We start from the raw sequence: 26,406 nt of genomic DNA, 5'->3' as shown, positions 1-26,406 counted from the left end.
ACGTCTTTATAAGTCATGAAGTCCAGTTACCTGGTAACAGAGCCTTAAGGGGAAAGGGCACACGTATCCCCCCTTGACTTTAAGAGCAAATTGGTACTTGAGTTGTTTGTTGACTCATTTGGAAAAATTCACCTCTTTGAAGGGACCAAAGAGTGATCCAAAAGCCTGATTTGGGGAGGACTGCAGGGGGACAGGGGTAGTAATTGACAGGCTTGAAGGCAGACTTGTAACTGGAAATAGGATTCAAAAGCTACTTGAATTCTATTCAAAATTTAAAACGGAATGGATTCTGCACATTGCATACCCACGTATTCCTGGCATGTGGCTCCTGTGCATTTTTTTTTTCCCCAATAAGAGAAAAAAATGGCAGCAGCCTGAGGACTGACTTTAAACACAAAGCTATCTGTGAAAACAGTGAATCCCAAAATTGAATAATCTACTTTTCTCACTCTATGAATCATCTCTGGGGCCCTGGCTAGATGTAAATGCTGTGCTCACCACGAGGTCCTACCTTTCTGGGACCCATCTCGTTCCTACAGGGAACGTAGCGCATACTCTTGAGTCAGGTGCAAACAACAGAGCAGCCACGGAAACACGGATTTAGTTGGGCATTGTTGTTGAATATGATCACAAACAAAATTCTCTGATAGCTCTGTCTGATTGTCTGTAGTACTCGAGTTACAGAAATAGTTACTTGTACAGAATGTATTCATGTGCTAAGTGGGTCATTTATTTAGCACCAAAATCAAATTATAAAAACATCGGTTCCATCTTAAAACATGCATTTCAAAAGCTGTTCTGGCATTCCAAGTTTGCATCGAGACATCTGCACAATCTGAATACCCAAACCCCTCTATGATTTCTAATGACAAAGACCATTCTCAGTCGTTATGGGAAGCTGGTGTGGAGACAACTGCCCGTCAGATGGTGTCCCCCAGGGAACGATGTTTCTTACTCAGCCTGAGGTTTCTGCCTTGATCTCCAGGAAGAGTTTTGAGCTTGCTTAAACATACTTAAACACATTCTCGGTAAACGGTCAGGAATCCTCTAGGTCATAATGCCGCAAAATTGACCAAAGAGGAAGAACATAGTCAAGGTCTCCTGCCACTTACATTTGCCATGTTCAGCTTCGCAAACAGGGCTCTTCCTAACCAGCAACCCTAAAGTCCAGCTTTCAAAATAAGATGGCTTGGTTAACACCCTTTAATAACTACTATGCAGCTGCAAATGACTCCATGACAGCTTTTCTAGGGAGGGAATGGATTGCTGGGCGGGTGGCTCTAAAGATCTCAAGGCAAAAGACAAGCTCAGGTTAACCATTTCCCCTCCAGGCTGATCACAGAGTTTTGTGAAGCCCCATCCCCAAAGCCCTGACTGCAGAGGAGAGCAATGCTTTCTCTTTAGTAAAAGCCCTACCATTCATCTGTCTTATCATTTTCCTTCTTTATTCTTGGCAACTGTTTCTGGAAATTGGGGTGACTCCTCGCAGGCAGGACGCAGGAGACATTCACAAGTAAGGCCAGCATCCTGAAGGTGCTGTCCTTGGAGCAGCCATAAGGAAGATGCAGCAGTTAAGTTCAAGAGAACATGTGTGGGCAGATGGCCCATTTGTACCTGTCCTTTGGAGCAGCGAAAGTGGACATCGGAGGGTGTCACACTCCCGGATACAAGGGATCCCATTTCCAATTGTATTATGATGCATGTGGTAACTGTATTTTACAAAAGACTTTGGTTTCTCCCCGGCTATGGGTCAGCAGGGTGGGAGAGTCTTATAAACCATACAGGCCAGGGACTTCGTGCACCATGTCCTTTCCCAAACAGATGGCACCGCTCCCGACACTGTTGTGGGAAATAAGCCATGACATGGCCCTTTACAAGGTCAACGAGGCTCTATCAAGGACACACAGAGCAATAACTCCACAAGGAGCAATTCTGTGTTCTTCTGACCTTCAGTCTTCCATATCCGTGAATTTTCTCTTCTTATAGTTCTGAACGAGGTTGGAAGCTGTGATCTGAGAAGCCTGCCCCTTCTCCCAACATTGAAAGTCATTCAGTCCTTTCTGCCCTGTTTGAAATAAGCCCCTCTCCATCTCGTCCAGCCTGGCTACCAATGCCGAAGTGTCTTCATTGTAAGTGTTCTGGGAGGAGTCCATAATGCGGCGGAAACGTCCAATGAATGTCTGAAGAAGGAATGAGTGAGAAAAATCAGATCCATTTTCCCCTGAACATTTAAATGTCATGAAGGGCAAAAGTTTGGTCTAGGACTCAATCAGAAGGAGGTCTCAGGTGACTTTATCACTTGAGGAAGTGATTTCACATTGCCATGCCTCAATTTCCTCATCTGTGAAATGGACGGTTATGAATATCCAACAGGTTGTTATGATAGCCAATGAAGGACTACATGTAGGACATCTAGCAACTGGCTGGCAAGAGTAATCTGCTCAAAAAGCGCTACCCATTAATTTGAGCCCTGCATTAGGTTCTGCGCTGACAGTACGGAGCCTGCTTGGGATTCTCTCTCTTCCTCTCTTTCTGCCCCTCCCCACCCCCCACCAAAAACATTAAAAAAAATTAAAAAAAAAAAAAAAAGGGTTACCCATTATTGTTATTACTAACAAAGGCCACAATAATGTACTGTGACATGCACAGATAAGTTTGGACCAGAAAAGACTCCTAATCTAATTGAGTGCATTTTATATCTTTTTCAGTGTGAGAGCAGGATAGAGACACAAATGACTGAGGGTTGTCATTTTACCACAGGGCCCTGAGACCAAGCCACAAGCCCCTGCCTCAGGTTCTTCAATTGCCTCATGGAGTTATCACCTTACCGATGGGCAACTTTATAGAACTTGAAAGCAGTGATGGAAAAAGAAAAGATATAACTCACTAACAAAGGGCACTGTTCCAATTCAAGGACATGTCCTGGAGACACTGTAAGACAAATAAATGGACTTTCCCTATTTTTAGCTTTCTGCTCAAAAGAGTTTCGTAAGCTCAAACTGTCTCTAGTCTATGTATTGATTTCTTTATCTCAGTGGATGGCAACAATGTTTTTCTTTACTATTTACATCAAAAACCATTCCAGTACATGTTAGGCCAAACAATCCTTGAGCCTGATGGAGGGTGTCTATATAGTCCAGGGTGGAAACGTGTCTTCAGCTGAAGTTCTTATAAAGCTAGAAATGAGGAAGTAAAATAAGAGGTAGAAAGGGTAGCTTCTCCTAATATTAGCAAAAAAAACCCCAATTATGGGGGCGCCTGGGTGGTTCAGTCAATTAAGTATCTGACTTTGGCTCAGGTCATGATCTCACGGTTTGTGGGTTCAAGCCCTACATCGGTCTCTGTGCTGACAGCTCAGCACCTGGAGCCTGCTTCGGATTCTGTGTCTCCCTCTCTCTCTGCCCCTCCTCCGCTCAGGCTCTGTCTCTCTCAAAAATAAATAAACATAAAAAAAGTAATAATTATGAGACGTTAAAATAAGGTTATGTCGTAAAGGATGGTAATATGGGTATAACATTGTTTTGTCCGTGGAAAACAACAGTAATAGTTACCATTTGTTAAATGGCACCACCGAATCTCACTACGATGCAATAATTTTGGCACTATTATTATCTCCATTGAACAGGTGAAAAATGGAAGCCTATAGAGGTCACGCAGTTCGTACATAGCAGAGCCATGATTTAGCCCCAGAGCAAGGGACGGGAACAAATAACACATGTATTCCTGACGGGAGCCCTCAGACCAGTCTTGGGGCTGGGCTGGGCTGGCGTATTTAAGTGCCTGTCACCTATAGTCAACCATCATCTCTCTTATTTCCAGGCCTTCCTGTGGCCCCAACTCTTAACAAACAAATATGAAGAACTGCAGACAAGTCATTTTTTTTTTAAGTCATTTTTAAGGAAATATATAATCGGCAAATGCAGTCTAACTGTAGGCCGCTGTGGAATAACTAATAAACTGAGTGTATACATGATACACTCCCTGGGTAAGGGTGGAGGCTGGTGGCTCCTAAGGTGTGTGTGGTGCCATAGGGTTTTCACATCAATTACTTGCCTGCAGGAGAGACTGGGAGATGTCTGCATTCTCTGGACTGTCAAAATGCAGGAGTTGGGAGCCAAACCCATAGAAATGCGGCCCCAGTTTGTGGAGGTCCACCACGTTGGCATCGGCGCTGAACACGGTCCTCCAACCTTGCTGGTAGATCTTGGGAAGGTCCACAGAAAGGATCCGCCGCTTGTGGTCAAAAAGTCCCTTTGCCAGCCACAGGGGGAGTTCGAGCTTTGAGCCCTGCATCACACAGGAATGTAGGTTTTAAAAGCAAATAGCGTAATAAATGTGTGTGGCAATACACAGAAATACAGGTTGCCCGAGCAGGCATCTGCTGCCTGTTCTGTTTGGGGGCGTGGCTCCCAAAAGCAGAAGAAGGTTGTGACTTGAAGAAATGAACTGCATGGGCTCAAGTTTTACATCATAATGGAATGGTGAGAACAACGGTTTTTGTTCAACAGAAGCACAGTACGGAACAAAAATGTGGTACAAACGGGAAGTTATCTAACTCACATAAATAAAAACTTCCAATTGCAGATACTTCAGAAGTATAATAAATATTTCTGGGGGCGCCTGGGTGGCTCAGTCGGTTGAGCATCTGACTTCGGCTCAGGTCATGATCTTGTGGCTCGATGAGTTCAAGCCCCGCGTCAGGCTCTGTGCTGGCAGCACAGAGCCTGGAGCCTCCTTCAGGTCCTGTGTCTCCGTCTCTCTCTGCCCCTCACACTCTCTCTCTCTCAAAAATCAATGAACATTAGAAAAATACAAAAATAAGCATTTCTGCTTTCTTTCAATATTCCATACCTGTTCCTCATACGCACTCACTGGAGGCCTACTACGCACTAAGCACCACCAGGTACTGGGCGATACATGGAAAAACAGCATCAGCCTGAGCTCAGGCCACAGCCCCTCTCCATCCCACTTCACAGCTTCAGAGAGGACAGTAAAGATACACATCTCTCTATATTTTTAAAGCCTTAACAGAACTGGAAAATATAATGAGGTGGCCATGACAGACCAGAAATGAAGAGAAATATCCAAAAAAAAAAAAAAAGGCCAAATATAACTGAGTTGAAGGCATCTGCAGACAGAAAGTGTGCAGAAAGTTAACACAGCAAGCCTCAGACCACCCTCCTTAGAGGGGCCTGCCTGCAGAGTTGATCCTTGGTGGGTGTCCTGGAACTTGGGTTTCAGGAAGGTTCCCACTCTTCTCAGAGTGGATAGGAGGGCCTCACTGTGCTTATGCAGTTTGCACAAACAACGTGGCTTATGCTGAATACCTGCTTTCCTTCTGGGAGTCTGGAATCTTGGAATGTGTTCGGTAGAGTGCCTGTGTAACTAGCCCTCAGTACGACCGTGGGTACTGAGTCTCCAATGAGCTCCCAGGTACACATGTTTCACCCATGCTGTCATAATGCGTTACTGGATATTCCAGTGCATCCTGTGCAACTTCGCCCGGATTGACGGGGCTCTGGGAAGCTTGTGTCCAGCTTCCTGCAAACTTCATCACACACACCCTTTTTCCCTTTGCTGTTTTTGCTCTGTATCCTTTTACTGTATTAAAATTTAAACATTAGTATGACTAGATGCTGAGTCCTGTGAGTTCTCTTAGTGAATCATCAAACCTGGGGCTGGTCTTGGGGACCCCTTGAACAAACCGAAATGGAAAGTTTATCACTAGAAGACACAGACTAAGGAAATCTTGAAGGGAGAATGAAAATGATCCCAGAAAGAAATATGGAAACGCAGGACACAAACTAAATAGTAGGAAGGAAAAAAACCCCACAAATATATCAATAATTACATTAAATGTAAACAAACTAAATACAACTGAAAAACTGTCAAACTGAAAAAAAACAAAACCTAACCATACGCTGCTTAAAAGACACATATTTGAAGTAAAAAGACACAGAAAGGTTGAAAAAAATGCCATAAAAATAGTAATGAAAAGAGAGAAGCAGACTAGAGATAAAACGGACATTTGACAATAATAAAAGGGTCATTATATCCACGAGAAAAAGACAGATATCTGTCTAAACTGAGAGAAGTAAAAGGAGAACTGGATGAATCTATAGGCATAGTGGAAAACTTTGGTCTATCTCTCTAGATAAATGAGGAGCAGGAAAAAAAATATCAGTAGGAATATAGAAGATCTCAGCAAAGCAAACAGCAAACTTGACCTAACTTCCAGTATTTACCACACACCGTGACTTCAGAATACACATCTGGCCACGTGCATATGGAATGGTTAAGTTGATCTTATGCTGCAGTATAAAGCAAGCCTTAACTTACAAAAGACTGAAATCATTCAGGCTATGTTCTCTGACCCTGGTGGAAAGAATTAAGCTAGAAATCAAAACCAAAAAAGATGAAGAGCTAAATCCTAATATATGTGGAACTAAGCACTGGTCTTCTGAATACCCATGAGTCAAAGAAGAACTCACAATAGAAATTAGAAATTATTTTGAACACATGGATATGAAAATAAAATACAACAAATCAAAACTTGTGGAACGCATTGAAGCTGTGCTCAGAGTTTGAAATGTATAGCTAAAAACATGCATAAGGGAAGGTTGAAAAATCAATGACCTGGGTACCCAGCTCAAACGGCACAGGCAGGGTTGGGAGGAGTGGGGGTAACAATAGAAAATTAAGTCCAAAGAAGGTAGAAGGAAAGAATAACTTAACGACCTAGAAAACAACAGTACAAAAGAGGAAACTGACAGAGCCCTAAGTTAGTTCTTTTAAAAGAACTAATACAATTGATCAATTCCTAGCAAGACTAACGAAGAAAGGGAGCATAATTTCTCCATATCAAGAATAAAAACCAAGACATCAATATAAATCCTACAGATGTAAAAAAGATAGTAAAAGGATATTTTGAACATTACACCACTACCTTTGAAAATTCAGATGAAATTGTCAAATTCCTAGAGGAGAAAACAATGTACCAAGAGTAACACAGGAAGAAAATAGCAAGTCTGAATAGTCATTTATCTCTGAATGACATTACATGTTGTCATTACAAAGCTTCCCGCACAAATCTGCCACAAAGAATTCCAAATACTTTATGTAGACACTCTACCCTCAAATAAGTAGAGTATAAGTCCTATTCCTTAAGTGAGGCTGTGCATAATGACTCCTTCCCAAAGAGAACAGTATGGAAATGTGGAAAAAGGAGTAACTTCATAGTGAATAATCCTGACAAACACTACCCCAGCCGGGTGTTCGAGGTTCTTATCAATGTGATAAGTCATGCTAACAGTATGTGCCCTTGATATGATGTGACCTCTGTGATCCTCCTCAAAACCTATCACTGCAGTCTAACCACAGGAAAAGTTCAGACAGGGTGCCCGGGTGGCTCAGTCTGTTAAGCATCCAACTTCCGCTCAGGTCACCATCTCACGGTTCATGAATTTAAGCCCTGCATCAGGCTTCCCGCTAACAGCGTAAAGCCTGCTTGGGATTTTCTCTCTCTCTGCCCCTCCTCTGCTTGTGCTGTCTCAAAATAAATAAGTAAATAAACTTAAAAACAACAACAACAACACATCAGACAAATCCCAACTGAGGGACATTCTACAAATTACCTGACCAGCACTCCACAGAACCACCATGGTCTTCAAAAACAAGGAAAGTCTAATAAACTGTCACAGCCAAGAGCAGCCTAATTAGATATGATACTAAATGCAATGTGGTAAACTGGATGGACATTAGGGGGAAGGAAGGCAATATGAATAAAGTACCGGCAGTGCGTCTCTGTTTACCAATGTGTAAGAGGACAAAAATCCTTACCTGTTATAATGAAAAGTCAATAAATAATGTCTTAATTTTTTTAAATCAAGAAAATAAGCTTAAGACTATTATTTAAAAACACAGGGGTAAATCTTGAGGATACTATTTTTATTTTCTTTTTAGTGAGAGAGAGCAGGCGAGCAGGGGAGAGGGGCAGAAGGAGAGAGAATCCCAAGCAGGTTCCACGCTCAGCTTGGAGCCCAATATGGGCCTTGATCCCATGAGACTGGGATCACGACCTGAGCCAAAATCGAGAGACCGAGCCTCGGCTGACTGAGCCACCCAGGCGTCCCTTTAACTATTTAAAAAGCGGACAGACCAGTGATCAGAAACCCCGATCCTTAAGTAGTCAGTAGTAACCAATCCTTAAGCTTTCAACATACTGGGGGGGGGGGGGGGGGGGAGGGAAGACACTGCTCACTTTGGGCAGTTTCAAAAATGAAACCAGCGGCCTGACGACCTAAGATAAATTTAGTTTCACACTGGGGGCGAAGGCTAAAAAAACACTTCAGAGCACTGAGACCCGAGACCCGCCGATACAACTCCTTAAAGCGTAGTGCCGGGCTTCCCCCTAAAACAACAAATCCCGCGGGCAGCGCGCCCGCGATGCGGAGCCCAAGGCCGCGAGGCACACTGGGAATTGTAGTCTTTCTCGGGGTATCTGTCCCTAAATGCTTACCTGAGGAATCGTGTGGTCAGTCTCGGCACCTCCGCTCCGCTCCAGGAAGAAAGCCCCGAGGCGAGGCATGGGGGTCTCTGTGCGCACGGGGAGCTTCTCGTGGGACATCAGGATGTCGTCCAGCGACAGAAAGTTCTCCTCAGGCCCGAGTGCACCCGACTCCACCCGGAAATAAGCCTCGGACATGGCAGCGGCGGCAGCTTCAACTTCTCCGCTTCCACTCGTGTGAGGCTAGGAGTCCGGGATGTAAAAAGTAGGAGAAAGCGGAGGCAGACCCGGGTTGTGAAGGGTAAGGAGGTCGCTGCGACAGCTAGCCGGAATTGAAATTTTTCCCGCGCCGGGGACGCGCCAGACTGGAGCAGTCGATCCAGGCAGGTCGGCCCAGGCAGAAGCAATAGACAGTCTGCGGACTTGGTCCCACGTGATCAGGGGCGGGGCGCATTAGGAACCGCGCTCGAGATTTCCACCTGCAGGGTATAAGCTGGCTGTGGGCACCTTAACAAGGAGCTGGAAATGCCCGTTGAAGTTGCTGGATACATCTGTACTAGATTGTGTTCATGTGGCCCTTTATATGTTTATATGAAATTAAAAACGCTTTGCAACACGTTTGGGGGCTTATAAAAAGACATTACTGTGGCCTCCGTCTCAGGCCTGATCAAGTCAGACCTGTTTACCGTAGTTTTGTCACTGTATCTGTTAATCTTCGTGCTTGAAAGAAACCTGAAAACAAAACCTCCAGCACTAGCCCCAGATAGTTATGGACTATTTGTAGTATTTGGCGTTGATAAGGGAAGGAGGAGGAGGAGCACTAGACTACCCCTGGCTCCCAAAGGTCCTGAGTTTACTTCAGGGCCTTACCATCGACTGGCAATCTCCTTTCGTGGCTCTTAATTTAAATCCTTAAAAGAGGAAATCTAATTGGCTCAGTTTGTCTTTTTGAATAAGGTCACAACAGTCATACGTTGCCAGTCAACGTATAGATTGGATGGGTGTCTGTTGCTTGTGTAGTTGTGGGAGAGGGGTAGGGAAGGGATCGTGGTTATGGGAAAATTAATGAAGAGAACCTCACTAGAATGGAGTCGGGAGGTTCAGCAGGGGTAGGTCTCATGCCCTTACCACTCTTTGTTAATTGCAAATCCAACAGGGAAAGAGGGAACTTGCACCCGGATACAATTCTACCACCTGGGCAAGAGGAAGAAAGGCTTTCCTCCAAAGGTCCAGCTATGAGAAGCCACTATACTTTGAACTCCTACTATTTTACTCCAGTGAATTTCTTGTTCTAACAGTCTTCCCAACTCCCCTACCTCCTCTGTAGAAGAACCAACTCTCCTTTGTTCTCTGGACTTGTCTATGGTTTTGCTGTAGTTTTCTTGCCCTGAATGGCAATTCTCTGCTATTCCCGGATAAACCTATTTTTGCTAGTAAAGTAACTGGCAGTTTTATTTTTAATATAAGCAGTTACATGTTACCAGATTTGGGGGTGCTATTCAATCATGGCTATGAGTGGTGGAGAGTGTTGAGAAATACGGTGTAGAACTTCATACGGAAGGGTCTTTTCTGGGGTTAGAGCTATAAGCAAAGGGTTCATGGGAAGGAGATGTGTATCAGTCCATCTTTCTTATTCCCTGCTTTTTAGGATACTGTGAGATCTATCCCTTGTAGGGTGGGCTAATTCCTAGAGTAACAAACAACTTGCCTGTGAACACACCTTACATTAACCAAACAATCGAAAGCCTATGCCCCCAACCACTTCCTTTAACTCTCACACACCAAGCCAACAGTTACCCTGCCTTAAATCACCCTGGGGCCAAATACTGGATAATGAGAGACCACCCTTATAGCCCAGAGTCCACTAACATTCAAAGTACCCCATCTTAAGCTCACTCACATTTCCCTACTATGCCTCACCCATTCCTTCCCACAGAAACCACAATAGAGGCTCTGGGTCATGTTCTCCTCTCCTTTTGCTTCCTTACTGACCCTGTGTGGCTTTGGATGGAACGATGTACTTCCTTCTCTTGGGAACTGGGAGCAATAAGACTTCTTTCAATGGCACTGACCACTCTGTCATTACTCAGTCACCCTTACAAATGAAATCCTGGTGTAATCAAAACAAGAGGCCATGGGGGAATCAGGGCCAAACTGATTTGCACCAAGGAAAGCCTTGGGTGCTAATGAGTTGAGGCTATTCCACAGAAAATAGGAGAAGAAAATGTAAGATTTTTTTTTTTTTTTTTAGCATGTGATAATATAAATCTGAGCTTTAAGAAGAGAATTCTGGTAGTGGGGAGAAGAAGGGAGAGACTAGATGCAGGGAGGCCAGTTTGGAAGCTGTTCAGTGGGCAATTCCTAGCAACTAATTGGAAAGAGAAAGTGAAGGGTAGAGAGAGGTCAAAGATAATTTAAGTTTTTTACCTGGTTGACCAGGTGGATGGAGATGTCACTAACAGATAGATATACAGAGCACAGGAATATGGGCAATTTGGGGTAAAAGATGAGTTTGGTCTGGTACTCATGGAGTCCAGGAGCCACTAGACAGGTCTGCAGCTCTGTGGAGACACCAGTCTTGAACCTTTAGTTAGGCATCTATGGAGAGGTAGTTGCAGGAGAGTCCTTTCCTTTATCATATTTGAAATGTTCAGTTTGCTGCACTATCCAATATAAAAGTAAACATAAATCATAGTCAAAATTTATATTTTGTTGAAATGGCTGTAGGGTCTGGATACAGTCAGGAATAGAAATGTGTTCATTTGTCTAATTGAAGGCAGTGAGGGTACTTTACTGACAAGGTACAGTAAAGCTGTTTTTATGTTGAAACAGTTAAGATGGATCCTTAATAACATCGGTGCCAAGAAAGGCATTATTTTTGTGCAGAGACCATTGGCTCTAAACCTAAACACCGCAGCTATTTTAATAGTAAAGTAACAGGCCAGTGTTTAAGATAAAATCAGATTACCTTGTTTTTCTTCTGTGATGTCTTGGCTCACCATGAAACTTATTCACTGCTTGTATACTTTTGCTCTCTTTAATCTGCCCTCTTCTTGAACTCCCGAGTGAGCCAGAAAAAGTGAAATTAAAGTTTGAGCTTCTGATGCTAAACAATTGCATTAATTCATCTGACAAAAGTGGTACATAATTTATCCAGTATAGACCTGGTTGTAGCCTAAATTTTAAGAGCCAGGAATGTTCCTTTTCTCATGAAATCTTGGGTTCCTTACCACCCAGCCAATCAATCTATGTACCAGAATTGCACTAGACGGAATTTCAGCATATTTATGATATTCAGAGTGCGTTCAGTATGTTTACAAAATATAGAACTTCAGGATTCCAAAGGTGTCTGCTGGATCCCTGAAAAAAAACACTAATTTTCCCAGTGCACTCATTTCAAGATTGCAGCACTGTGGCACACACACAGACTTCAGATAAGCAAAACCACAAAACAGCTTTAAATCTGTTCTTTTGAATACTGGTGCTTTCTAAATTTCTTCCACTGAGTGGGGAGGCTGTGATGTAAGTGACAGAACTCCAGATCCGGGGGATGGGGGAGGATCTTTGGGGGAAGAAAAGGAAAAAAAAAAAAACAAACCAAAAAACCAGAAATGTGTTGGACTCCATCCTTCCAGTTGCTTCCTAGGCCAAAAGTTTTAGGGTTTTTCTTGATTCCCCTCCCCTTACCTTCTATAACTGTTCCATCAGCAAATGTTTGCTCTGCCTTCATAATATTTTATTTTATTTTATGTTTACTTTAGAGAGAGAGAGAGAGCGCAAGTGAACGAGTGAGCATGAGTGGGGGAGGGGCAGAGAGCGAGGGAGACACAGAATCCGAAGCAGGCTCCAGGCTCTGAGCTGTCAGCACAGAGCCCGACGTGGGCCTTGAACCCATGAACTGCGAGATCATGACCTGAGCCGAAGTCAGACGCTTACCCTACTGAGCTACCCAGGTGCCCCTGCCTTCATCATATTTCCAGAATTTGATTATTTCTCATCACTGTGGTCCAAACCAACATTATCTCTTGCTTGGACTTTTGTAATAGCTGCCTGTCCAGTCTTGCTTCAGCCCACGACCTCCTTATTGTTCTTTGAGAGCCCCAGACACACTCATTTCTTAGGGCCTTGCACTGTCTGTTCCCACTTCCTGGATTGCCTTTCTGTTGGATTTCCACATGGGTGGTCCCTTTAGTCTTTATTCAAGAGTCATCTTCTCATTCAGGCCTTCCCTCACTGCCCTCTCCAAAATCTTAGCCCTCCCCAACTGACAGCTGATATCCCCCTCCTTTTTTCCCCTCAGCATTTGTCACTCTCTTATGTACTATTTGTTTTACCTTTTTAACTTGTTTATTGTCTGTCACCCCTACTTGAATATTAGCTTCATGAAGACAGGGATTCTTTTTGGTGTATTTTTCATGACTCTATCCCCACTACCTCGTGCATGTCAGGCACTTCCTAAATATTTGCTGAATGAATTAGTGGTTCTTTACTTATAGCAGTGATACTATTTTCCTTTAAAACATTAACCAAAAAACAATTTCAAGTAAATAATAGTATGAGTGGTGTGCACATATTACAACAGTCACAAAGGGTAGTAGTGAAACACTGAAAACACTGAATTAAAGTGGTACAAAATGGGGGCGCCTGGGTGGCCTAGTTGGTTAAGCATCTAACTTCGGCTCAGGTCATGATCTCACAGTTCATGGGTTCAAGGCCCACGTCGGGCTCTGTGCTGACAGCTCAGAGCCTGGCCCCTGCTTCAGGTTCTCCCTCTCCCCCTCTCTCTGCCCCTCCCCCCTCTCTGTCTCCCCCTCTCTCTGCCCCTCCCCTGCTCATGCTTGCTCTCACTTGCTCTCTCTCTCTCAAAAATAAATAAACATTAAAAAAAAATGAAGTGGTACGAAATATTTTGCCAACGTACAGGCTAGGTCACATAATCTTCTAGAGCCATGAACTTGTCATTGATAATACTGTGAAGAAAACTCACTGATTGGGCTCCACTAATTTAAAGTTGTTGAAGTTTTGGTAGAATTATACTGAATTTGGCAACTCTTTCTGCCCATGGATCCTGTTCCCTTGCTTTCATAAAAACACCTTTTTGCACTGGGGGAAAAAGAAAGAACTATACTGAATTTTACCTTCCCACCCACTGTAAATATGGAATGTTTAAGCAAAAGGAGCGAACAGGATGTAAAATGGCTTAGTCCCCTACCCACAGAACATTTTCAGCAGCCATTTATATTCAGCTGCTGTGTTCCTTCCAGAATCCAACAGGCCTGGGTAGAGTCCGACTTTTACCACTTCAGTTGGCTTTGTGACCTCGGGGGGAGTTATCTGTCTGAAGCTTAGCTTCTGCACCTATAAAATGGGGACAATAATGGTAGGAGTGTAACAAAAGGGCCAATATAGGCAGAGCTCTTAGCTCAGGGCCTGACCCATACATAGCAAGGGCTCAATAAATCTCCTTTTTACCATCACTATTCAGATACGTTAATTCACTGCTGTGTCCTCCGCACCTCAAATAATACCTGGCATGTAGCAAGCACTCCGCGAACATTTGTGAAATAAACATCATCATTCATTATTATCGTTGTCGATCTAGGCTTGGCCACACTTGCCACCCCCCCCCCCCCCAACAATTCGTGTTTCCAAATGGACTTGAAGGCGATAGATCAGTATTCTTCAACTTTTCCCTGCAAAGATTGAGATAGAACTTATTTCTTCTGAATTCAAATGATTAAAGTGGGGTTTTTTTTGTATTTTAAAATTACAGTACTATGTTTGAAATTTTATTATGTAAGGTTAATGGATTTAAATCACTGGAGTTCATTTTTACATAATTTAAATGTTCTTTTGGTTGAGCTATTTCTTGAGGACTGCTCCAAAACGCCTTCAATGAGATCAAAATAAATTGATAGGCATAATGCAACCTTATGTGTGGGTAGTGCCGATTTTAGATTCTTCCCACAGTCTTCAGCAGTACGAGGAGATTGTAAACCCATCTCATATACCCAGAGAGACTCAGTGTATGCATCGCCCTCATAAACTTGGCAAAGGAGCAGCGATCACATCATTATAATCGAGGTACTTGTTTGATCCAACTTTTCTTTTTCTGTGTTCCCAGCTCCATAAAAATACCCCTTCTTCACATTCCTGTATTTTCATCTTCTTTTTTGGGTAGTCTTTATTTATTTTAATCCATGATCTGATAGCCAGAGCTTCCCTCAGTCCGAGGTGGGCGGAGTGGCAAGTAAATTCATTAGTTTGAGAAGAGTATGGGGGAAGAAGAGGGATCATTTATTCATCAAGATGCTCAGATGCCTATTAGGTGCCCCGGGGCTCCCGGTGTGGACATGAAGAATACAATGGGTTGCTGCCCAGTGGAGGAAATAGTAACATGAGGTAATAAAAGCTCGGATAGAGCCGTGTCTGATGTGTTCCGGAAACTCAGAACGAGTGGTGACTTCCCACCTGGACAGAATAGGGGTTTACAAAGGCTTTACAGAGGAAGGTGCAGAAGAATGGGGCCTTTGGGTGTGAAGAGGACTTTTTCAGCAGGTCCACAAATGTGGGGGCGGGAGGGGAGGAGTCATTCCAGACTCAAGCATCCTCTGTGAGCAAAGAGGTGGGACTGTCAAAGTTCGAGATGAAATTTCTCTCCTTCAAACCGGCCCCTCCTTCTGCCTTCTGTATGCCAGTTAATGGCTGCACTATTCACCTGATTACCTGTATCTATCTGGCAGGTAACAGGAAAATTCAGTTCAAAATGGCTTCAACAACAGGGGATTTCTAGACGCGATAACTGGGGAGTCCAGGACTTCATAGTCAGTTGATTCAGCAGCCCAAAGGTGTCTCTGGGGATCTAACTTTTTTTGCTGCGCACATGGTCGGCTCTAGTCTATGGCTCATCCACGGGGGTCACTAGATGTTTGCCAGCTAATCTGGGTCTACGGGATTCCTTGGTCTTTTCCGGGGGCAGGGAAGGGAGAGCATTCAGTCTCAGCCTTCTAGTAGAGAGTTCTGACATTCACCCTTACTGGCAAGTTTAGACCACATGCTCACTCCTGAACCAAAACGATAGCCAGAGCAATGGAATGTGTTAATTAATGTAAGTCGGTCAAAGCCCACCACCAATGTTACGTTAGGGTGAGCTAACCAAAGCTAACCAAAGCATGTGGGCTGCACAGTGGGAAAGATTGGGGGTCAATTCTGGAGTGACGGTCTGGGTATTTTTAGGATGGGGAAAGCTGGGTAGAAAACAAATAAACGTCCATTACAATCACTACCCAGTTAGGAACGTGGGAGAATTCAGTATTGCTTCCCTCTCACTTCCCTATGTCCAACTGGTCAATACACACTGCTGATTCTATCTTCTTCTTCTTTAATGTTTTATTTATTTTTGAGACAATGCAAGCAGGGGAGGGGCAGAGAGCGGGGAAGAGAGGATCCAAAGCAGGCTCTGCACTGACAGCGGTGAACCCGATGTGGGACTCGAACTCAACAACTGTGAGATCATGACCTGAACCAAAGTCGGACACACAACCTACCAAGCCATCCAGGTGCCCCTGCTAATTCTACCTTTTTATCATTCTTTTGTCTTTTTATCATTCTTTTGTCTGTCCATTCTTTTGCCTCTGTTTGAGCACTCATCATTTTTCACCCATACTCTTAAAATCCCTCCTGACTGGGTTTTCTCTGTCTCTGCTCTCTCCCTGCTCCAAAGTTCCTTTGTACTTGTCTTGCAGTGATCTTCCTGTTATTCCCCAGCTTATAACCCAAATCTCCCCCATGGGTTAAATAATAAACTCTAAACTCCTTGGTAAGTCTTAAATGGCTTCCAAGAACTGTGTTATTAGCTTGCTAGGGCCACCATAACAAAATACTGCAGACTGGTAGCTAAACAATGGAAAATTTTCTCATAGTTCTTCAGGCTGAAAGTCTAAGATCAAGGTGTTAACAGGGATGGTTTCTCCTGAGGCCCCTCTCTCCTTGGCTTGCAGATGGCCACCCTCTTGCCATGGCCTCACATGGCCTTTCCTCTGTGCACGCACATCCTTGGGTCGCTTCCTCTTACAAGGACACCAGTACTATTGGATCACGACCCTACCCTTAGGACCTCATTTAACCTTAAAGGCCAGGGCTTGCTTGCATAGCACAGAGTAAAACTGGAAGGAAGTCAGAAAGATTAGCACGGACCCTGCACATGGATGACGTGAATTTGTGAAGCATTCCGTAGTTCTCATAGGATCGCCCCACAGGTTACATGCTAATCACAAAGAGGAAAATGAACTCTTACAATGGAGAGATCTACTTGTCACCACTATATGGAAGTGATCAAGCCTAGCACACTAACGTGGGGCAGCCTCTGTGCCTGTAAGATATCATGCGGTCTGTGTGCTGACTCAGTTATGATTCCAACCTGAATCCAATCAAGCCTCTAGACTTCACAGGAAATATGGGAATTGGGGGGAGGGGAGTGGTGAGAAAGAGTTAAATGACAACAAGAGGAAACACGTAGATAAAATCAGAATATGGGCCATTCTACAAGGGCACCACTAATAAAACACTGTTTGGGGGAATCTGGTACCTGACTGTAAGACATATTTTTTATATCCTCAGACGGACAAGATGGTGCTTCATAATCCACTCAGGTGTACAAAACGCTCTCTAAGACTCTCAAGGGCATGCTTTATAGCTCCTTTCAGCTAGACAGCATGCTTCTGATACAGGTATACCTCGTTTCATTGTGCTTTACAGAGATTGCGTTTTTTTTTAAATTATTTTTTAAATTTTTTCTTTTTGCAAATTGAAGGTTTGTGGCAACTCTGCATAGAACAAGGCTATTGGTGCCATTTTCCCAACAGCATTTGCGCAGTTCACATCTCTGTGTCACATAATGGTCATTATCACAACATTTCAAAAGTTTTCATTATTATTATATTTATATATAATATTTATATTATATATATTATATATTTAATATAATATATTACATATAATATATAATATAATATATAATAATATAATTATATTTATATATAATATTATTATATTTGTTATGATGACCTGTGATCAGTGAGTATGACTTGCTGAGAACTCAGATTGACAGCATTTTTTAGCAATATTTTTAAATTAAGTGGTACAGTTTTTTTTCGACAGTGCTATTGCACATTTAATGGACTACAGTATAGTGTAATGTGAATTTTATATGCACTGTGAAACCAAAAAATCCATTTGACTCGCTCTCTTGGTGTGGTCTGGAACGGAACCTGTAGTACCTCTGAGGTATGCTGGTACTCCTTAGGATGTAGTCCAACAGAAGCTTCGCAAGGAGCCCAGGGTGAGCAAAGGCCTAACTCAAAGGGCCTGATCCTCACGTCCTAATGGGATGAGATTTTGCAGAAGTCTTGGAAAAGGGTGTGTGTATTTTGCAAGTGAGAGAAAAGCAAATAATTTGTGGCTGGAGGGCACAAAGGTCTCATGGCAATTTTTAAGACATAGCTTCAAATTCTTTAAATCTGGATGGGCTCTGTGACTAGTTCGGACAATCCAGCATGGAGGACATGACGCTGTGTGATTTCTGAAGCTAGGTCATAAAAAGTAATGCAGCCTCTGTCTTGTTTACCTAAATACACGCTCCCAGATTGATGGGCCATTAGATCAGAACCTGAGCACCCTGAGGCCACCACGCTAGACGGGCTACATGGACATGCTCTCGTGGGCGATCCCAGCTGAGCTCAGCCTTCCAGCCATCCCAACCAAGGTGCTCTGCAGACATGACAGTGAAGCCAACTCGGCCCCTGTGCCCAGTCCATCTGCCACCTGAATACCAGCAAGCGATTTCTGTCAGAGTTCTGTGAAACAACAATTGTCTGACTCACCCCTGCCTGAATTCATGATTCACAAAATCGGGAGATACAAATAGTTGTTTATAGGGCTCCTGGCTGGTCAGTCTGTAGAGCATGCGACTCTTAATCTCAGGGTTGTGAGTTTAAGCCCCACGTTGGGTATAGAGATTACTTAAAAATAAGATCTTTTAAAAATTTAAAAGAGAAATAGTTGTTTCAAGCTACTGAAGTTATAGAATATTTAAAAAAGTTGTATGTGGACAGCTTTGGCTCTTCAAAAAGTCATTGTCACGTAGGGGGGAAAGATGGGTATGTTTGAAGGGCTCTAGCAGCCAAATGCAATAAGTCATCCCTGATGGCACACACTTTGGGGACAACTGGGGAGACATGAACATGGACTACTAGATAATAGTTTTAGGAAATTATTGTTAATTTTGTTAGATACAATAGTGGTATTGTGGTTATGTAGAAAAATGTCTTTATTTCTAGGAGATAAGTCCTGAAGTAATTATAGATCAAGTATCATTATGATTGCAATCTACTATACAATGCATCAGCAAAACAATCACACACACACACGCACACACACATGCACACAGTGAATATAGCAAAAGGTTAACAATTGCTTGAATCTAGGTACGAGATATACGGTTGGTTGTTCATTATACAACCCTTTTAACTTTTCTGTAAGTGAAAATTCTGTAGTAAAAAGCTGAGAAAAAATATCAGGGAAAACTAACTTATGAATCCGAGTACGTGGCAGAATAATTAGCACAGGTAGGTATTCAATAAATGTTGGATGATGTACTTAGGATTGTCAAATTCATCGAGACAGCAAGTCAAATGGTGGTAGCCATGGGCTGAGGGGAGGGGAGAATGGGGAGTTAATGTTTAATGGGGACAGAGTTTCAATTTGGAAAGATAAAAAAAGTTCTAGAGATGGATGGTGGTGGTGATACAACAGTGTGAATGTACTTAATGCCACTGACTGTACCATTTATTTGAGAGAGAGCATGCATGGAGGTGGGGTAGGAAAGGGAGAGAGAGAGGGAAAGAGGGAGAGGGAGAAGACACTTAACCGACTGAGCCACCGAGGTGCCCCTAAGCAAAGTTTAAACTCATCTTAAAAGTCAGTAGCTATGACAACAAAATCCTTTTTTTATCTATCAGATTGGCAAAGATTTTATTTTTTTCTTTTCTTTTTTCTTTCTTTTTTTTTTTTTACAGATTGGCAAAGATTTTAAAAATTTGAGAAGACGGGTGTGCCTGGGTGACTCACTTGGTTAAGCATCTGACGCTTGGTTTTGTCTCAGGTCATGATTTCACGGTTCATGAGTTCGAGCCCCAAGTCAAGTCCTGCATTGGGCTCCTCGCTGACAGTGTGGAGCCTACTTGGGATTCTCTCTCTCCCTCTCTCTCTGCTTCTCCCCCACTTGCACTCTTGCTGTTTTTCAAAATATAAAAACTTAAAAAAAAAATGTTTTTGAGAAGACCTTGTGTTGAATATGACTGTAAATTGGCTCAACCTCTTGGGAGAGCAATTCAGCCACTCTCAAGATACAAAGTGAACATATTTTTGATGCAATAATTCTATTTCTATGATTTTTTTCCTGCAATTTCCTGTGCATGTATGAAAAGATATGTACAAGGACACTTATTGAAGCATTGTTCTTTTTTTTTTTTTTCAATGTTTATTTATTTTTTGGGACAGAGAGACAGAGCATGAACGGGGGAGGGGCAGAGAGAGAGGGAGACACAGAATCGGAAGTAGGCTCCAGGCTCTGAGCCATCAGCCCAGAGCCCGACGCGGGGCTCGAACTCACGGACCGCGAGATCGTGACCTGGCTGAAGTCGGATGCTTAACCAACTGCGCCACCCAGGCGCCCCGAAGCATTGTTCTTAATAGCAATATATTAGAATCAAGTAAAAGCCTACTGATAGGACACTGGCAAAATAAATTAGGGCGATTTTACTATGGAACACTCTGAAACCATGAACAAGAACAAGGAAGTTCCATGTTACTAATGGATAGAATATCCAACTTATATTCTTTTTTATTTAAAAAAGTTTTTTAGGTTTATTTATCTGTTGAGAGAGAGGGAGAGAGAGAGAGAGAGAGAGAGAGAGAGAGAGAGAGAGAGAAGGCAGGGAAGGGCAGAGAGAAAAATCCCAAGCAGGCTCTGAACCATCAGCGCAGAGCTCAGTGCAGGGCCCAAACCCATGGACTGCAAGACCATGACCTCAGCCGAAATCAAGAGTCAGACGCCCAACCAACTGAGCCACCCAGGCACCCCAAGTTATATTCTTTTTTAAAAACTATTGATGATTTTTTTGATAAAGATAATGCCAATTGATAAAGAATGGAAGCCAAAGGTATACCTCTGAAACCATGAACTTTAAACTGTATTTACTCAGCACTGATTTTAGATGAGAGATTAAGTAAAATTAGTGATGTAAGCCAAATGATGCAGGAATCAAATCCAGCGTGCATAATGCTCTTGATAGCATCAAAGGAATTAAGAAATTCTTTGAAGAAAACCAATGATTATGTTTATCAAACACTGGTCACTGATGCTACACAAATTGCAGAACCTCTTGATTTTGACACCAACTTTTCCCCATTAGAAAAAAATAAAAAGGGGGCGTCCGGGTGGCTCAGTCGGCTGAGCGTCCGACTTCGGCCCAGGTCATGATCTCACGGTTCGTGAGTTCGAGCCCCGCGTTGGGCTCTGTGCTGACAGCTCGGAGCCTGGAGCCTGCTTCGGATTCTGTGTTTTCCTCTCTCTCTGCCCCATCCCCACTTATGCTCTGTCTCTCTCTGTCTTAAAAATAAATAAAATATTTTTAAAAATTAAAAAAAAAAAAAGAAAAAAGAAAAAGGAGGAAAATCCTCAACTGAAAAATCTCATTACCTGGAAGTTACATTATTAAGAAACAACAACAACTCTGTAAGAAGGCAAGAAAAAGAAATAGAAAACATACAGTTTAGCGAGGAAGAAATAAGACTCCCTATTTGCGGAAAAAATAATGACAACACCAAATGCTGGTGAGGATGCACAGAAATTGGGTTGCCGGTGGGAGTGTAAAATGGTTAAAAGTTTGGCAATTTCTTTAAACCTAAACATACAATTACCATATGGCCCAGCAATTATACTCTTGGGCATCTATCCAAGAGAAATTAAAACTTACACTGACACAAAATCTTGTGCGTGAAGGTTCATAGCGGTTCTATTCCTAAGAGCCCTAAACTGAAAACAAGCCAGATGTCCTCCAACAGGTTAATGGTTAAATAAACGGTGGTACATTCATACCAGAGGATATTGCTCAGCAAGAAAAAGGAATGAACTACTGATACATGCAACCATTTAGATGAATCTCCAGGAAATTATGCTTGGAGGGAAAGGACCAGTACCAAAAGGTTACTTACCGTATGTTTCCACTTATGCAACATTTTTGAAAAGACAAAATTTCAGCAATGGAGAATAGATTTGTGTGTGTTTGCCAGAAGTTCAGGACAAGGGTGAAGAGGGAGGGAGTCGAGTATGGTTATAAGAGGGCCACACGGGAGATGCTTGTGGTGATGGAGTTGTCCTGTGTCTTGACTGTGGCCATGAATATATGAATCTGCACATGTGATAAAATCGTGTAGAGCTGAATACACATAAAGCAGTACAAGGAAAAGTAGGCTAATCTAAATTGTGTGGATGGAATGTATCAATGTCAATATCGTGGTTGTTGATAGTGTAGAACAGTTTTGCAAGATGGTACCACTGGGGAGAACTCGGTAAAGGATACATGGATCTCTCTGCATTACTTCTTATAATTGCATGTGCATCTACAACTATCTTTAAAAAGCTCAATTTTTAAAAAAAGCAAGATATAGGGGCACCTGGGTGGCTCAGTTGGTTAAATGTCCCACTCTTGATTTCAGCTCAGGTCACGATCTTACGGTTCTTGAGTTGGAGCCCAGTATTGGGTTCCAAGCTCGCAGCGTGGAGCCTGCTTGCGATTCTCGCTTTCTTTCTCTCTCTCTCAAAATAAATACATAAAATAAACTTTAAAAAGAGCAAGATGCAGAACAATGTGTATAGCATGCTACTGTTTTTATAAAAATGGGGGCTCTCAATTTATAGATATGCTTGTCTTTGCATAGACTATTTCTGGAAAGATAGTCATAAAAATGGTAACTGGTTTCTTCTAGGAAGGACAAATGGGAACTGAAGGTCAGGGGAGAAGAGAGACTTACTTTTCACTGTAGAGTCTTTTGCACAGTTTGACATTTTAAACCTGTGCATGTATTACTTTTACATTAAAAACTACAAGGAATTTAAAAATAAAGCAAGTTTGAATATTAAATATATACTTTTACTTTTGTAGTGAAAGCAAAGATGAACATGTATCAACCACCATTTTACGTATTATAAAGATAGGCCCCTTTTAATGGGGGAAATAAGGACTTTTTAAAAAAAAATTTTTTTTTCAACGTTTATTTATTTTTGGGACAGAGAGAGACAGAGCATGAACGGGGGAGGGGCAGAGAGAGAGGGAGACACAGAATCCGAAACAGGCTCCAGGCTCTGAGCCATCAGCACAGAGCCCGACGCGGAGCTCGAACCCACGGACCGCAAGATCGTGACCTGGCCGAAGTCGGACGCTCAACCGACTGCGCCACCCAGGCGCCCCAGGACTTTTTTAAAAAATTAATTAATTAATTAATTAATTAAAAAATGTACATCCAAGTTAGTATTGCAACATGATTTCAGGGGTAGATTCCTTAATGTCCCTTACCCATTTAGCCCATCCCCCCTCCCACAACCCCTCCAGTAACCCTCTGTTCTGTATATTGAAGAGTCTCTTATGTTTTGTCCCCCTCCCTGTTTTCATATTATTTTTGCTTCCCTTCCCTTACGTTCACCTGTTTTGTATCTTAAAGTCCTCATATGAGTGAAGTCATATGATTTTTGTCTTTCTCTAATTTCACTTAGCATAATGCCCTCTGGTTCTTTCCACGTAGTTGCAAATGGCACGATTTCATTCTTTTTGACTGCTGAGTAACACTCCATTGTCTATATATACCACATCTTCTTTATCCATTCATCTGTCGATGGACATTTGGGCTCTTTCCATACTTTGGCTATTGTTGATAATGCGGCTATAAACATTGGGGTGCATGTGCCCCTTCAAAACAGCACACCTGTATCCCTTGGATAAATACCTAGTAGTTCAATTGCTGGGTTGTTAAGGTACTCCTCTTTTTAATTTTTTGAGAAATCCTCGCCAACATCTGTTGTTGCCTGAGTTGTTAATGTTAGCCATTCTGACAGGTGTGAGGTGGTATCTCATTGTGGTTTTGATTTGTATTTCCCTGATGATGAGTGATGTTGAGTATTTTTTCATGTGTCGGTTGGCCATCTGGATGTCTTCTTTGGAGAAGTGTCTATTCATGCCTTTTGCCCATTTCTTCAATGGATTATTTGTTTTTTGGGTGTTGAGTTTGATATGTTCTTTATAGATTTTGGATACTAACCCTTTCTCTGATATGTCATTTGCAAATATCTTCTCCCATTCTGTCGGTTGCCTTTTAGTTTTGATGATTGTTTCCTTCACTGTGCAGAAGCTTTTTATTTTGATGAGGTCCCAGTAGTTCATTTTTGCTTTTGTTTCCCTTGCCCCCAGAGACATGTTGAGTAAGAAGTTGCTGCAGCCGAGGTCAAAGAGGTTTTTGATGGCTTCCTGTCTTACATTTATGTCTCTCATCCATTTTGAGTTTATTTTTGTGTATGGTGTAAGAAAGTGGCCCAGGTTCATTTTTCTGCATGTCGCTGTCCAGTTTTCCCAGCACCACTTGCTGAAGAGACTGTCTTTATTGCATTGGATATTCTATCCTGCTTTGTCAAAGATGAGTTGGCCATATGTTTGTGGGTCCATTTCTGTGTTCTCTATTCTGTTCCATTGATCTGAGTGTCTTTCTGTGCCAGTACCATACTGTCTTGATGATTACAGCTTTGTAATACAGCTTGAAGTTTGGGATTGTGATGCCTCCTGCTTTGGTTTTCTTCTTCAAGATTGCTTTGGCTACTCAGGGTCTTTTCTGGTTCCATACAAATTTTAGGATTGTTTGTTCTGGCTCTGTGAAGAATGCTGGTGTTATTTTGATAGAGATTGTAGGAAATAAGGACGTTTATTGGGAGGAGGGGGCATGCTCCAGCAGCACGTACCTCTGCGAGAAGGCCACTGGTGTCTCCCAATTTGTAAGTTCAGAGTGGGAGTGGGGTCACTGCACCCCCCATACTGACAAAAGCACCGTTTGCCAACATTCTGCTGCTGGCTGTAAAGACTTCACTTTAAGCCACCACGGTTCAGCCCCAGGGGAAGCTTTTATCCTCTGAAATATCATTATACATAACTTAACATTCAAAATCAATCATCACTCCCAGCTACGTAGGTGTTCTTATGTATTAACATGTTGAGTTGGAACGTGTGCTGAAGGTGAAGAAGGCCCATGCTTCCCGAAAGAACCAGGAACGCCCCTCTGATGATTCTGATCCCTTGTAGTGAAGCTACTTATGGCTGTTTGATCCTTAGAAATAAGACCAGGTGTCTGTTTACTCAGTTTACGATGATCAATACCACATCATCACTACTGAGTTCTTTTAATTTTTTTTTTATCACTGATTATGTTCACCTAATATTTTCTTGGTGAAACCTGTTTTCAGGAGATAAAGGTTTCTATTTATCGACAACAGAAAAATCAGCTGAACAGTCTGTAAAAATATGCTAACAAAATCCTGCATCCCACACTAACTGTAGACAAAAAGCCAATATTGCACAGATGAAATTTAAAATGTGAGATTTATGGGCACCTGGGTGGCTCAGTCAGTTGAGCGTCCATCTCTTGATTTTGGCTCAGGTCATGATCCGAGGGTTGTGGGAACAAGCCCCATGTCTGGCTCATGCTGAGTATAGAGCCTGCTTGGCATTCTCTCTCTCTCTCCCCCCACCCCTGTCCCTCTTCCTCTCTCCCCCTCTCTCTCTTTCTAAAATAAATTGAAAAAATAAAAAATAAAATGTTAGATGTAAAGTATAAATGTATGATTTGATTGCATGACGAGCAGACCAAATACTTATTTCTTAGAAACTTCTCTTTCCCTTCCCCCGTCTCCAATGCCATCAAAGATCTAAAATATTTCAGACCTGAAAGATGCTCGAATCTGTCAGTGTTTAACAGGTGGGGAACCAATGCAAATAGAACATTACACCTCCCCAAAACCTACTGTTCCTGTTCTTACCACACAACAAGCTGCATTACAGACCGTGAAAAACAGAAGCTCTTGTTGGTTATACTGACAGTAATACCAAAGAACATGTTTAATGTCAGAAAATGAGCATTCAGTTTTCACACTGCACAACCAATGCCCTGGGAAAAAATATATATAGAAAAGTGATGGCTTTGACAGCTCCTTAAGAAAGAATGCACAAAAACACAAGGGAAGAAACCGACCTCAGATTTGCTGAAAATGCATGGTTTTAGTAGTTTCTTGTTAATGGAAAAACCCTCTTAGCTTCATGAGAGTTAGATCTTTGATGTGCTTTATTTGTAAATAAGGCCATGTTTAAGTAAAACCAAATCCTCTGGTAAGAACGTGTGAGAGAAAGTTATCTCCATCGTCCCCTTTGGACACGGATTCTGTCACGGAGGCCTGGACACTCCGCTGGAGGCCTCTGAGAGCCACCCCTCTCTAGCCTGCTCAGTCCTCCGAGGCTGTGTGGGAGGGGCCACCTTTCCTAGAAGACCAAAATCATGTTCTGAGCCAACAGAGCACCACTAGTGGTGATATTCCCACTTGTTTGTGCTGAGGTCCTGGCTTCCAGTGTGCTGCCTGGGTTCCTGTCTAGGGTGGGTTCATGTCCCAGTTTGTCTGGGAGTGAGAGGTTTCTTGGGACACAGGACATTTTTTAAAAATTTATTTAATTAATTTTTTAAATTTACATCCAAGTTAGTTAGCATATAGTGCAACAATGATTTCAGGAGTAGATTCCTTAATGCCCCTT

The 26,406-nt window shown here is 42.5% G+C and overlaps 1 protein-coding gene, 2 long non-coding RNA genes and 1 pseudogene across 3 annotated transcripts in view; 2 read left to right on the top strand and 2 right to left on the bottom strand.

Moving 5' to 3' along the window:
• Window positions 1-708: 708 nt before the first annotated feature.
• On the bottom strand, window positions 709-8,923 carry GINS3 (GINS complex subunit 3). The gene is made up of 3 exons (XM_045442936.1): window positions 8,519-8,923; window positions 4,054-4,287; window positions 709-2,180 (listed from the first exon to the last, which is right to left on the bottom strand). The coding sequence occupies exons 1-3, from the start codon at window positions 8,702-8,704 to the stop codon at window positions 1,950-1,952; spliced, it is 651 nt and encodes a 216-aa protein (XP_045298892.1). The 5' UTR covers window positions 8,705-8,923; the 3' UTR covers window positions 709-1,949.
• On the top strand, window positions 8,699-9,944 carry LOC123579241. Its single transcript, XR_006702693.1, has 2 exons — window positions 8,699-8,807; window positions 9,663-9,944. It is a non-coding gene; the product is annotated as an uncharacterized LOC123579241 (long non-coding RNA).
• Window positions 9,945-10,204: 260 nt separating this feature from the next.
• Window positions 10,205-26,406, bottom strand: part of LOC123579240 — a 44,367-nt gene continuing 28,165 nt past the window's right edge. The window contains exon 3 of the long non-coding RNA XR_006702692.1: window positions 10,205-11,169. This is a non-coding gene — a long non-coding RNA (uncharacterized LOC123579240). The remainder of the gene's footprint in view (window positions 11,170-26,406) is intronic.
• LOC123579533 lies at window positions 16,646-16,746 on the top strand (annotated as a pseudogene).

Source organism: Leopardus geoffroyi, chromosome E2, assembly GCF_018350155.1.
Source record: "Leopardus geoffroyi isolate Oge1 chromosome E2, O.geoffroyi_Oge1_pat1.0, whole genome shotgun sequence".
Taxonomy (NCBI): Eukaryota; Metazoa; Chordata; class Mammalia; order Carnivora; family Felidae; genus Leopardus; species Leopardus geoffroyi.
The sequence above is the reverse complement of the archived record's forward strand: the minus strand, read 5'-3'. Positions and strand labels throughout refer to the sequence as shown.

Bases quoted from the DNA above. Each gene is read 5' to 3' on its own strand.
- GINS3 (XM_045442936.1), bottom strand. From the start codon at position 8,704: ATGTCCGAGGCTTATTTCCGGGTGGAGTCGGGTGCACTCGGGCCTGAG. The intron at 4,288-8,518 runs GTAAGCATTTAG...TGTGTGATGCAG, and splicing joins CTGACCACACGATTCCTCAG to GGCTCAAAGCTCGAACTCCC. The intron at 2,181-4,053 runs GCAAGTAATTGA...TTCCTTCTTCAG, and splicing joins TCTCCCAGTCTCTCCTGCAG to ACATTCATTGGACGTTTCCG.